Raw genomic sequence first — 13,684 nt, forward strand, 5'->3', positions numbered from 1 at the left:
ATTCATTGGTAATTTAGTTCAATTTTAAGAATTGTATTGTATAGATAGGCACTGCTTTTGCATCCAGTCCTCTATTGGTGGCATTTGGAGTACCGATAGGTTTTTCACTTTTACAAAAAGTTCTGAAGTGCCCAATCTCATATGCTACATGATTGTGTGAGTAGTCTAAGGATAGATTCTCAGAGAAGGAAATGGCTAGAAAAAGGATGTGAACATTTTGTGTTTTTAACAGATACTACCAAATTGCTCTCCAAAAAGACTATGCCTGTTGGTAACAAGTCCATCAGCCCACCCCAGCCCATACTCAGTACTTGTTAGTTTATCAATCTATAATTTTTGTAAACTTAAAGGTGAAAATTCATATCATGTTAAAATTAACATTCCCCTGGTCACTTTGGGAATTGATCATCTTTGCATTAGTCTTTAATTTTTTTTTATCTCTTTAAATCAGCTTCCTACCATGTGTCTTTTTTCTTGACTTTTAAAAACATGTTACATGAATACCAAGAAGTGGACACACCAACTTTGGATTATGCAAAGGGGGGGTGAGGGGGTTGGGAAGGACAGTAGAATGAGACAGACATTATTACCCTATATACATGTATGAAAAAAGTAAAAAAAAGATTTCCTGGTTTTAAGTAGTTATGGTTACTACGATGTATCTCTTGGGGGAAGTTGAATAAACAGTACATGATCTTTTCCTATATTATTTGTACAACTTCATTTAAATCTATAATTATTTCAAAATTAAAATAAAAAAGGAAAAAATGAAAAATAAAAAGAGTGAACAAATCATTAAGTATACAGACTGATCAATTTTTACACAGTGAAAACTCCATATAACCCCAGGGAAGAAATAGCCCATAACTCCTCTCGCTTTTTTCCCAAAAGTAACTGGTTCCCTGATTTCTAACTCCATAGATTAGCATTGCCTATTTTATTTTATTTTATTTTTTGCAGTGCTGGGGATTGAATGCCAAGCCTTTTGTATGCTAGGAAATCACTCTGTCATGGACCTACACCCCCAGCCCAGAGTTGCCCATTTTAAACTCTAGATAAATACAGTTTCTATTTTTTGTTCCTCATTTCTTTTGCTCAACATCATATTGCAAGATTTGGGCTTGTGGCATGTGGCAATAATTTTCTCATTTTCATGGCTGTGCAGAATTCCACTGTGTTAATACACCACAAATTATTTATCCATTCTACCATTGAAGGACATTGAGGTTGTTCAGTTGTCTCTTAGTTTTTGCTGTTACGATAATGTCAGTTTCCCAAAGTAATTGTATCAATTTATATCAGGAGTGAGTATGATTTCTGGTTCCTCCACCTGCTTGCCAACACTTGGCATTCTCTCAGGGTGAATTTTTAAAATCCATTTGAGAGCATTTTGTGATCAGAGAGAAAGGGAAAAGGACAAGGTCATAGGGAGACTCCAGTTAAAATATTTCAATACCATTACCTATTTGGAAGTTTTCTGCAAGTCATTGCTGCTTCAAGAGCTTCCTTTAAATTTGACTTACAACTTAGAAGTAGGTGACCTGGCTTGGGTTTATAGCCCCTATAGCTCTTGCCCTAACCTCCAACAATACCTCAAGAAATAAAATCAGGAAAGTAGCTGTCAGGTGTCTTACTGAAGGAGTTGTTCATTACCAAAACTTTATAAGTTAAGGAAGTACACAAAGATAAGGCAAAAACTTAAATAAAATGTGAACATCCAGATCCATTTAAGGATAGAAGGTTAACATACTATGTATTTCTCTTTTTTTGACATGCTGGGAATCGAAGCCAGGGCTATATGCATGCTAAGCAAGTGCTCTACCACCAATCTACACCCCCAGCCCCCCCCCCCAAGTACTTTACTTGAATCACTTGAGACAAGTGTCACCATTTACCAAGGTCAAAATGTGAAATTGAAGCCAAGAGACAGCATAATGAATCTGTTTTCCTGTTTTTACGGGGATGAGAAATTCTGCTTGTGTTTAATAGACTCAGGGTTGAGAAGAACTTTGCCAGTACGGGTCCAGGGAAGTGGCAGATTCAGAATGCTCAGCTTGGCGGGTGTCCACCCTCTACCCTTGCCACTTAGCTCCAGTGACAGTGTCTTCCATTCTCCTCACAGGGATGAAGCTGAAATGGAGTACTTGAAGATAGCTCAGGACCTGGAGATGTATGGTGTGAACTACTTTGCAATTCGGGTGTGTTGCGCCTCCTGAGCTCCCTGGCTAGCAAATAGATGCTGAACCAGGGCCAGACGGCCAAAATGGGTTACTTCTTTATCCCAGGGTGGTAGTCTTTTGCAGTTCAGTGGTAAAGAATAAAAGACAAAGGGAGAGGGTCTTAGAGCTTGATTTTCTATTTTTGGAATTCAAATTAGATCATAGGTAATTAAGTGGCTTTGGATCCTTGGGAGACTTGGCCTTTGCTCTGCTTCCTAGCAGAAGCCTGTTGGGATGCTGGGAGTGTAACGTTTGATTATTTTGGGCTGTGTGCGATCCAGAGAGCACCTGGAAATACTCTTGCCCCACGGCCCACTGAGAGTGAAGCTACTTTTATAGATTGCTGATTTGTTTGAGTGGGACTCCTGTTCTAACTATGAGGCTAATTGTTTTTATTCAGACCATTAATGATCTATTCTCCTCTAGGAACCCATTGCTTCTTCAGAGAGAGACATTTGTGTTCAGCCAAAGTCTGGCCCTTCTAGCCTGCCTTTATCTTGTGGGCGGGTTTGGTTGGCAGATGCAGAGTATAGGCAGCTTCTTCCAAAAGAATACATGCAATGTGCCCAGGCATTCATGGCTGGTAGATGAGTCACGTAAAAAAAAAAATCTGTCACAGTGGTTTACCTTTATGATTACGATTATGCTCTGCTTTCCCCTTTGCAAGTTCCTACAACATTGGTATTAAACTGGGGTAAATCGAAACATTTTCAGTATTCTAGAATAGCTTTTTACTTAATTTACTCATCTCCTAAATACAGATTTTGATGGATTACTTTGCATAAAAAATAAATCACACTGAAATGTTATGCTATTTCATATACTAAACAGGTGCCTAAAAGATGTTTCATTACAATGTAGAAGGTGGTTTTAAAGTTTCATTAATTTGTATTTGCTAATTATTTGTTTGTTTTGGTAGTTGTAGATGGACAGAATGCCTTTTATTTGTTTATTTATTTATTTTTATGTGGAGCTGAGGATTGAACCCAGTGCCTCACATGTGCTAGGCAAGTGCTCTGCCACTGAGCAATGGTCCCAGACCCACAATTGTCAGCTTTTTTTTTTTTTAAGGTCAAATTAATTTCACAAAGTACTGTGTTTTTGTTAACCCAACTACTCTTGTCCCATGTGCCTCCTGCCTAGATTCTATAAAACTAGGATTTTATAATCCTCAAAAAAGTTCCTTATTAGGGACTATGTCTACAACAGTCAGATTAAGAAAATATTCTAGGGGCTGGGTTGTGGCTCAGTGCTAGCATGTGTGAGGCACTAAGTTCGATTCTTAGCACCACATATAAAAAAAATAAAGGTCCATTGACAACTCAAGAAAAAAAAGACATATACTATTGGGTATGTATGTTTCTTATACTGAGGAACAGACAAGGTTAAAGATTATTTTAGATACTTTGCTGTTAGAGTTCCTGAAATTCCACCATTAACCAAGGAAGATACGTACTCAAAATAATTTTTTTTAATATTTAAATTTATTTTTAACTGATATATAAAAACATAAAAATTGTACATATAATGGGATAGCATGTGGCAAAACCAGTTTGAAAGGAGCTGCTTATGTTCCTACTTCTCTGTTTAATCTCTAGAAGTGTCAGAGTCATAATGATAGGGGGCAAAGGGCAGAATCCTTTTTTTTTTTTTAACTTAAACTTAATAATCAGAAACATAATGGAATATCTCATTTTCCAAAATGTGCTATACATGTAAGCGTACAGGGCCTCATTTTTATTAACACGGTTGTTTTAAAAGCTTTGCAGACGAGCAGGAGGCTCTCTCACGGCTTGGTGATAGCACCTGACTTCAGGTGTTAGAAGGAGTAAAGAGATTCATCTTAGAGCAGTCGCTTCTCCATCTAACACCTGCTGTTAGATTGGTACTTCTCGTCACAGTCCAAGCACCTTCTCAGTTTGCAGATCTGTTTTCCTACCCTTGAGTCTTGGTTCAATTTCCTTGTTGTCAGCATGGGGTCAGGAGCAATAGTGTCCTTGTGTGGGGAGTTTGTTTCTACTGCCAGACGAGGGCTGGACCATGGTGGTGGCAGGTGAGCCTGTCCTTGAGGATGTGGGGCCCAGGGCTCTTTTCCTGGTTTTCTTGACTGCTGACCAGGATGGCTGGCAGACATATAGCATAAATACCTCTGTATTTAAGAAAAATAGATATTTTTTAAGCCGCTATTGACTCAAGAATTTAACGAAATAAAATTAGAAAATACAAATTAGCGAAACTTTAAAGTCAACCCTTTGCATTATAATGGAATACCCGTTAGGTACTGTTCAGTTTATTTCAGTATGCCATATATACATATATATATACACACACAAATAAATTTAATTAATTCATATATAATTCATCAGACATATTCTAACATTTAGTTATTAAATATTTCAAACATAGAGGAAATACCCATATATACCTACTAATGAGTTTCTACAATTAAGATTTTATCATCCTCGAGTATAGTATAGTAAGACTACATGAAGACTGCATGTAACCTAAAATGAGACCATCTAGTCCCAGCATATAAAATTTTCTAGATATCCAAAAGTCTGTTCTTTTCTGTTTTTGGTCCTGGGGATAGAACCCAGGAGTGCTTAACCACTGAGCCACATCCCTTTTTATTTTTTATTTTGAGACAAGGTCTCACTAAGTTGTTTAGAGCCTTGCTAAGTTGCTGAGGCTGGCCTCAAACTTTCGATCCTCCTACCTCAGCCTCTTGAGTTGCTGGGATTACAGACATGCACCACCACATCCAGCCCACCTGTTTTCTTAACATGGGAAATATTTAAACTTATGGGTTTTGTTTGTATGTTCTTGTTTGAGGGGGAGTCTGGTGGTGTTTTGAATCAAACAGAGGGCCTCGCTTATGCTAAGTCCTCATCGTGCCACTGAGCTACATCCCCAGACCCAAATCTACAGGCTTTAATTCTGTATCTGTGATAAACTGGTTATTAATTAGAGGTAATAACACTTAGATTACCCCTCCTTTAGCCATTGAGCCAATGATAGGAGCTCCTAGTGATCCTTATGGGGAATACACAAGTCACCATGGTACGGTCGTGCCTCTGTCTATCCCAATCCTGGAAGCTGAAAGCTTCCTGGGTTACAAGACAGCTGTGATTTCTGTGGGGACCTGTTGAAACTTGTCAGCTGTAACAATGTGTGCCAAGTTTTGGAAAGTTGAATAAAATCTTGAGCTGGAGTTGACAGTGGCCGCTCTTTATTGACTCTACAGAATAAAAAGGGCACAGAGCTGCTGCTTGGAGTAGATGCGCTGGGACTTCACATCTATGACCCTGAGAACAGGCTGACCCCCAAGATCTCCTTCCCGTGGAATGAAATCCGAAACATCTCATACAGCGACAAGGAGGTAGGATGTGTTTGAACTACAAATGCTGCCAGTGGCCCAGCAAAATGTCTTCTCCTGTCTCCCCACTTGCCAGAGCTGCCCCAGCTAGGCTGTCTCCTTGTCATCAGTGCAAGTCCTCTAATTCTCAGGCTTTGGGATCTTGGTTGTTGATTTTTAAAGTATTTACAGAACAGAACTGGCATCCTTTGTTTCAAAGGGCATCACTAAATCCCATTATTGATTAATGAAAGCATGGGAAGCTCAATGTGTCAGGGTTAAACCCCAAAGAACAGTTAAAAAGGAAAAAGGAACATTTTCTGATTACTTGGCTTTCTGTTTCCGGTGATAAATTTACTTTGTATTTAAGCATGGTCTTCTCTCTCTTTGTCCAGTGCTTGATTTGATAAAAGTAGAAAAAATATATATGTTCACACACACACACACACACACACATACACACATACTTTTTAGTGGGTACATTATAGTTATACATGATGGATTTATGATTACTTATTCATACATGTACATAATATAACAATATAAATTGGCCAATGTCACCCTCAGCATTGACAATTTAAATAAGGAACACTCATAGGGTTCAAATATTCCTATACAGGAGAATAATGAATTTTCCCAAATGCTGTAGCCTATAGTCCTCTGTTTACTCATTCATTCGTCCTTCTCCTCCTCCTCTTCCTTCTTTTTTTTAAAGCTAGGGATCAAACCTAGAGCCTTGCACATGCTAGGTGAGCAGTCTACCACTGAACTCTACCCCCATTTTCTATAAATTATTTTAAAAGAATTAGGGAGAATCTACTTTGGCTAGGTTTTGTAGGACAAAGATGTAGAAAGCCCAGACTCATGGTTCAATCACCAATACTGCAAAATAGGAAAAACAACAACAACACAAAAACAAACATACAAACTAGGTGCAGGACCGAGGATATGGCTCAGTGGTGGAGTACTTGCCTACACTGTGTGACACCCTGGACTCTGTCCCCAGCACTACAAAGATAGAAGGATGGATAGATAGATAAGATAGGTGGGTGGGTGGGTGGGTGGATGGATGAATAGATGAATGGGTAGATAGAAAATAAAACCAAACCCAGGAAGTTCTAGTCAAGTAACAACTCAACCAGGATAATAAATAAGTGCAATGGGAGGAACTGACGACAAAGATGACGAAGATAGAGTGCTTCTACTTACAAGCACTTTGACTCTGATTGAATCCTTGTAAGAGCCCTGCTGTAAAGACAGGAGCTGTGTTTTCAGTAACCATGTTGCACCAGGAAACAGAGGTGCAGTGACTTCCATCTGATGAGTACAGTAGCAGGAGCTGGGAGCCAGAGTGACCGACGCCACGGCCCTGGCTTTATAGGGAGGCCCCGAGGCTGGGCCCTTGAGAGCACAAGACACCAGGTGGCAGTGGGTGGGAGGTAGCAGCCTGGATTGTGCTCAGTACCTTCCTGGTGCCTGCACATCCAAGGCAGGGTGGGGAGGAAAATAATGATGGCTGTGTTTTGGGCACAGAGCCCCCAGCCCTGGGCAGATTTCCCGTGGGTTCTTCTTGTTTGTTTGCTTTTCTCGTACTGGGGATTGAACCCAGGGGCACTCTACCACTGAGCTACATCCCCACCTCTTTTTATTTTGAGACAGGATCTTGTAAAGTTGCTGAGGAGGGTGGCCTTGAACTTGTGATTCTCTATCTCAGCTTTCCAAGTCACTGAGATTGCAAGTGTACGCTACCACACCCGACTAGATTTCCTGTTTTTTTTCTTTCTTCATAGCAAATTGAGGAATGGAACACCAGGCTGTAGTTTCCAATCTGTAGTTGTAATCTACTCAGCCATGCTTGATGATGCCAATCGAGTGTCTTAATCCCAAACATTCTGACTTTGGGCTTTTGAAAGTAGTTAGCTCAGGAGGTGAACATCAGGTAGCTCTTTTCTAAAAGTACTTAAATTGAAAGCTCCACATGACTTAAAGCAGTAGATGTGCCTCAGTGTGGTAGTTCTTCATCTCCCAATTTCATAAAGCTCTGTTTACTGTACATCATGCATTTCTGTGCTAAAGGCCCTCCAAACACTCATTTTCAGAGAACCCGAGGATTAAAGTCTCCCCTACTACGGCCTGACATAACAAACTCTAATCTACCCTCTCTGGGGGCCAGACACTGTCAGGTTCCATCCTGTCAATAACTCACGGTAAGCCGACCTCAAGCTGCCTCGGCATAATAGGAAGTAGTCTCGGTAGTTATGCATGACAGCCGTGCTGTCAAAACAGAAATGTTAGTTTATTTTAAGTCATCCATTGATTCTTTGTGTACTCTCTGCCATGGCACAGAGCCTGTGGTTTCCCCAGTACTTGTGGTTTCCCACTGACAGCTCCTGGGTTTGACAGCAAGGCCAGAAATAAGCTCATGAAATTTACAAATAGCAGCCTACACAAGAGCCATACTGCTTCTAAGTTAACTTGGCCAAAAGCGAAACAAAGGCTCATTTTCTGTCCTCAGTGTGCTAACTCCTTGTTGGACAATATATCATGACAAAGAAATACTCAGGACTATGTTTTCCCCAACATATTTATCTGCTAATCAAGCTAGAGTTTTGTTTGGTTTTTCTTTTTTTTTGTGTGATGGGGGGGTACCAAACCCAGGGCAAGAGAATTAGGCAAGTGCTCCACCACTGAGCTACACCCCCAGCCTGATACTTTTTTCTTCCCCTTGCAATGCTGAGGACGGCGAAGCAGTCTTTCCTGGGATTGAATATGTAGTTTTTTTGTTTTGTTTTGTTTTGTTTTTTGAATATGTAGTTTTCAAGCGTATCTTTGGAATCAAGGATCTGTCTGGTCCCCTTAGGAATGGTTGTGAGTAGCAGTTATATTTGTTCTTTCTAGGCTTTCTTGCCAGGGGTCTGGCCCCGGCACTACTAGGCTGCCACCCTGTCCTTATCATTCATCTTTCTCTGCACTTTGATTCAGGAACTAGTTTCGATCTTCTATAGCAGTCCATTTATCTTCTTCATATTTTATGCCTTCTGTTAAGAGCTTTTGTCAAATTTGCCCAAGTTCAGAGAACTGTAATAACCTCCTGTATCCTGTCACATCAAATCTAAACCCCTCTGTCTTTTACTCTTCACCATTCTCCCCCACCCACCCCAGCCTCCCTCTGGTCTGAGCCCACTGCAATTATTGAAAAGCTAATTACAACGCACACACACACACACACACACACACACGCGCACACACACACACACGTGTGCATACTCTACCCTTTTCCCCCTCTCTATTCCTCTTTCTTGCCCTGTCCAGAATACCTCTCCACCCTGCTGTTTAACTCTTTTAATATTTAACATATTCTAAGACCAGATCTAGTCCCTTTCTACTTTTGGTAGATGTACTCTGAACCTCCAGGACATTTGTGATGTGTGCCATCCATGAGTCAGTAATATTTTGTGTCATTTCTTGTTGTTAGTCTACTTCATACTAGATTGGGAGCTTCATAAGGCAGGGGCTGTCCCTTGGATGGTGCTGCTCTCCCAGGGTTGGCCTGGAGGGTGGGCCCAAGCATCCCTTCCTCACAGCCACCCAAGATGGTGCAGAAACTATACCTTTAGGATCCCGAACTTCCAAAGCCCCAGACTTGGTTTCTCCATCCTTCTAATGCAGCAAGGCTTAGAGCCTGGGCACTTGGAGTTCGGGACAAGGTATAGCCTCATGCTGGACCATGGCCAATGTGGTTGCTGCTTTTGTGGAATCTCCCAGTTGGTGGTAGGACTCTAGGCAGTCAAACCAAACTATTTCATTCATTTATTTATTTATTGTTTTTGTAGTTATAGATACACAGCATGCCTGTATTTTATTTTTTAAGTGGTGCTAAGGATCGAACTCAGTATCTCACAGGTGCTAGGCAAGCACTCCGCCACTGAGCTACAGCCCCAGCCTCGAACTGAACTATTTTCTACTTCCTTCTTTCAGTTTACTATTAAACCACTGGATAAGAAAATCGATGTCTTCAAATTTAACTCCTCAAAACTTCGTGTTAATAAGCTGGTAAGTTGAGATCCTGATTTTCATTACTGATAACTATAGTTTTTCTGAGAAATTGAATTTTGGAGGGGGCGGTGGTACCCCAGGGTTGACCTGTTTTTTTTTTTTTTTTTTTTTAGTTATAGATGGACACAACACCTTTGTTTTATTTACTTACTTCTATGTGGGCTGAGGATTGAAACCCAGTGCCTCACACATGCTAGGCAAGGGCTCCACCACTGAGCCACAACCCCAGCCCCCAGGATCACTTTTCTACTGTGCTACATCCCCAGCCCTTCTCATTTTTTATTTTGAGACAGTACCATGCTAAGTTGCTGAGGCTTACCTCGAACTTGGGATACTCCTACCTTGGCCTCCCAAGTTACTGGGATTACAGTCATGTTCCACTGTGCCTGGCTTGAATGCTTTTTTAAAATGAGTATCAGAGTGACATCTTGTGAGGTATAAAATGATAACTCACTTAGTACACACCTTTCTCTTTACCTGAACTTAGAGTCAAACCTAAATTCCTCCACCCCAGTTCTGGGGGGGGCTTTAACTCAGGACCTGTGCATGTTGATATATACTATACCACTGAATTGTATCCCCAGTCCCAAACTAAGTTTTGAAAATGATTTTGTACTTCATATATATAAAAGGATAAGTATAATTATGTATCAAGCATAAAGAATAACAAAATGATTACTATTACTCATGACCACATTTAAGAAATAATGCATTCTTATTACTGTGGACCTGTCATCTCACCTCCCTGCTGGGCTCTTCCTTCATCTTCCCCAAGGCTGATCAGTATCCTGAGCTGTGTTGATTATCCTTTTGCTTTTTTCAGAACTTTATTTCATATATGACAAAAAATATATTCTATTAATAAGCTGTAAGTTGAGGTCCTGATTCCCATGTTAATAAGCTGGTAGATCTACTCTGAACCCCAAGTCCATTTGTGATGGGAATTTTATATATTTAAGAAATTTATATAAATGCTGTCAACTATATATATTCTTCTGTCACTGGCCTTTTTTTTATTGTTGTTGCTCTTGGAGCTGGGAATGGAACCCGGGGCCTCATGCAAGCTAGGCAACCACTGAATTACATCCCCAGCAATTTTTATGTTTTGTTTTCAGACAGGGCTCACTAAATTGCTGAGGCTGGGCTGGCCTTGAACTTGTGAACAGTCTCCCAGCTTGCTGGGGTTAAAGTGTGCACCATCATGCCTAGTCTATTTGCCTTTTTGATACATTGTTCTTTGATATTTATATATGTTGATGCTTAAAGATAGTCTGTTCATTTTCAATTCTGTGTAGTACTCTATTATATGGATATATATATATTTAAATATATTTAAATTTTCAGTTCTCCTATTAATGGACTTATGTACTATTTTAGCAGACTGGTACGAACATTCTTGTCTGTTTCCTGGTACACGTGGGCAATAGTTTCTCTAGAGTCCAGAGTATATGCATAGAAGTACAGGGCTTAGTATGTATTCAAATTAAAATTTATGACACATTTATTTCCATTTTTTTATTAGTACCTTATACTTGTACATAACATTGGTTTTTCAAAGAAGGTGAACTGAATAGATTTACAGACCCAATATCAGTGAGACAGACTTCTTTTTGATTGATGTCCTCAATACTTATGTTATCTATCATGTTTAAAATTTTTTTTTACCAATTTTGTACATATAAATTATATCTCAGTACCCTCTATCTCTTTTTGTTGTTGTCGTTCAGTACTAGGGGATCAAACCCGGGGCCTCACTCATTCTAGATAAGCACTCTGCCACTGAGTTATATCTCTAACCTTCAAGGTCATGTCAATTTGCATTTTTATAATTACTAATGAAGGTGAACATCTTTTCATATGTTTATTGGCTAATCTTATTTCCTGTTCTCTTCCATTCTTGTTTCTTGTCTTCTGGCCAGTTTCTTGTTAGGTCATTTATTTTCTTTATTGATTATATCTTCTCCCGGTGTGTGTCTTGTTTTTCTTTCTTTCTTTTTTTTTTTTTTTAATAATGTCATGACTAACAAAAGTTGTGTTTTTTTTAAACTTTATTCTTTTTGGTGCTGGGGATTGAACCTAGAGGTGATTTACCACTGAGCTACATCCTCAGCCCTTTTTATATTTTATTTTGAGACAGGGTCTCACTAAGTTGCTTAGGGACTCATTAAGTTACTAAGGCAGTCCTCTTGCCCCAGTGTCCTGAGTTGGTGGAATTACAGGTGTGTACCACCATGCCTGGCCTAACAAATTTTTATTTTTATTTTTTGTACCAGGGATTAAACCCAGGGACACTTAACCACTGAGCCATATACCCAGCCTGACCCTTTTTTTTTTTTAAATTTTGAGACAGGATATTGTCAAGTTGCTTAGGGCTTTGCCAAGTTGCTGAGGCTGGCTTTGAACTTGTGATCCTCTGCTTCAGCCTCCCGAGCCACAGGGATTACAAGCATGCACCACCATGCCTGGCTTTAACAAATTTTAAAAATTTTAATGCAGACAAATATAAAAATCTTTGCTTTAATTATTTGTGCTTGTTTGTGCCTTACTTGGCATCTCTTCTTTTCCTATGAGCATAAACATTATCTTCTATATTTTCTAATCACAATTTCAAGGACTTTATCTTTGCATTTAAGTTTTTAATCCTTCTGGAGTCAATTTTTGTGTATGGTGTGAGGGAGGGACCCCAACTAATTTTTTTTCCACATGAATAACCTTTTGTCCCAATCCGACTTACTGAATGAGCTTTCCTGCCCTTCCTAATCTGCAGAGCCATATCTTGGCTTAGGAGAATAGGGTACATCTAGAAGACATGATAAATTGTCCTTTCTTCCTCTCTTCACTTGTGGTTTTTACCTCTTAGCTGAGCTGTCTTCATTCTGCATGCCTACAGAGCTGAGATCACTAGAAGCTGTCAGCAGTGCTTTGGCATTTCACTCCTTAGGTTTACTGCTACTCATAAGAGGCTGTGATACTGTATTGTGACTGGTCTGATAGGCAGAAAAATAAATCTGTGGGTTTAACATTTCTCTTGCTCTGCACCCCCAGATTCTTCAGCTATGTATCGGGAATCACGACCTATTTATGAGAAGAAGGAAGGCTGATTCTTTGGAAGTTCAGCAGATGAAAGCCCAGGCCAGGGAGGAGAAGGCTAGAAAGCAGGTGAGCAAGACCTAATTTTAACTGATGATGTTGCTGCTTGGTCACTCTTGCCCTGGGAGGTAAGGCTGGTTGTGCGCTGATAGGGTCATTTGGCCATGTACATGCCTGCTCCTACTTTATCCCTGTTGGATCTTTATTAGCTAATACCAAGTTGGTGGGATGTCAGCTTTAGAAATGAGCAATAAATGCTAATAGCTCATCTAAAAGAAATATCTCTAGTCATTTCTACACTTAAGTGTGATTAACACGGGTTTGGATGAGGTAGCCAAGTGTTCTCTCATCTCTCCATCCAGCTAGCTAGCTTTCTTTTTGCCTGTCTGTCTCCTTTGCCCGGACTTCTCCTTTTCTAATTAGATGGTGATGGAATACATGGCAGCATTTCAGTGCTTGCTGCTGGAATGCTAATTAGACTCTGGTCACACTTCCTCCCTGCAGGTCAGCCTGGGTGCACATCACCCACTGTGGGAGTTGCCAAGAGGGCCTATCAGCTGACTGGACAAGCTGCATCGTTGTTTTCTACTCATAGACCTTCTCTACTCACTGAAATCCACACAACTAATTTGAGCCTTGCTGCTGAGAATATCAGTTGTTTTTGGATGAACTGCTAGATAGAGTAGTGGCAGCTGCAGTCGGCTGCCCTCAGGACTAGCAAGCTCAGAGGTGTAATAATTAGTCTGTGTGCTGCTCTCTGATTTGGGTACCCCAGAGAGCTGGCTTCCAGCCCTGGAATTTAATGTGAAATGCCCAGTTTGATCCAGTGGGCTGTCAGCTCTCCACTCTTTGCTTTCTGGGAGACTGGGTCATTGATGTACTCTTTGGGATGCTTTAAAGGTGATGAGATAGGTTTTGTTGGACAAAGAAATGCTCCTGAGCCAGCATAGGGTCAGAGTGGCAA

At 40.2% G+C, this 13,684-nt stretch overlaps 1 protein-coding gene across 8 annotated transcripts in view; it reads left to right on the forward strand.

Annotated features, from left to right (window-relative positions):
- Positions 1–13,684, forward strand: part of NF2 (NF2, moesin-ezrin-radixin like (MERLIN) tumor suppressor) — an 83,378-nt gene that overhangs the window by 42,511 nt on the left and 27,183 nt on the right. For all 8 annotated transcript variants that reach the window (XR_013765756.1, XR_013765757.1, XM_079151349.1 and 5 more), the window contains exons 7-10: positions 2,123–2,198; positions 5,464–5,598; positions 9,553–9,627; positions 12,676–12,789. Coding sequence is in view for 6 of the 8 variants with exons in the window: in XM_079151349.1 (XP_079007475.1) it covers positions 2,123–2,198; positions 5,464–5,598; positions 9,553–9,627; positions 12,676–12,789 (400 nt within the window). In the remaining 2 variants the exon portion in view is untranslated. The remainder of the gene's footprint in view (positions 1–2,122; positions 2,199–5,463; positions 5,599–9,552; positions 9,628–12,675; positions 12,790–13,684) is intronic.

Source organism: Sciurus vulgaris (genome assembly GCF_902686455.1).
Source record: "Sciurus vulgaris genome assembly, chromosome: 8".
NCBI lineage: Eukaryota > Metazoa > Chordata > Mammalia > Rodentia > Sciuridae > Sciurus > Sciurus vulgaris.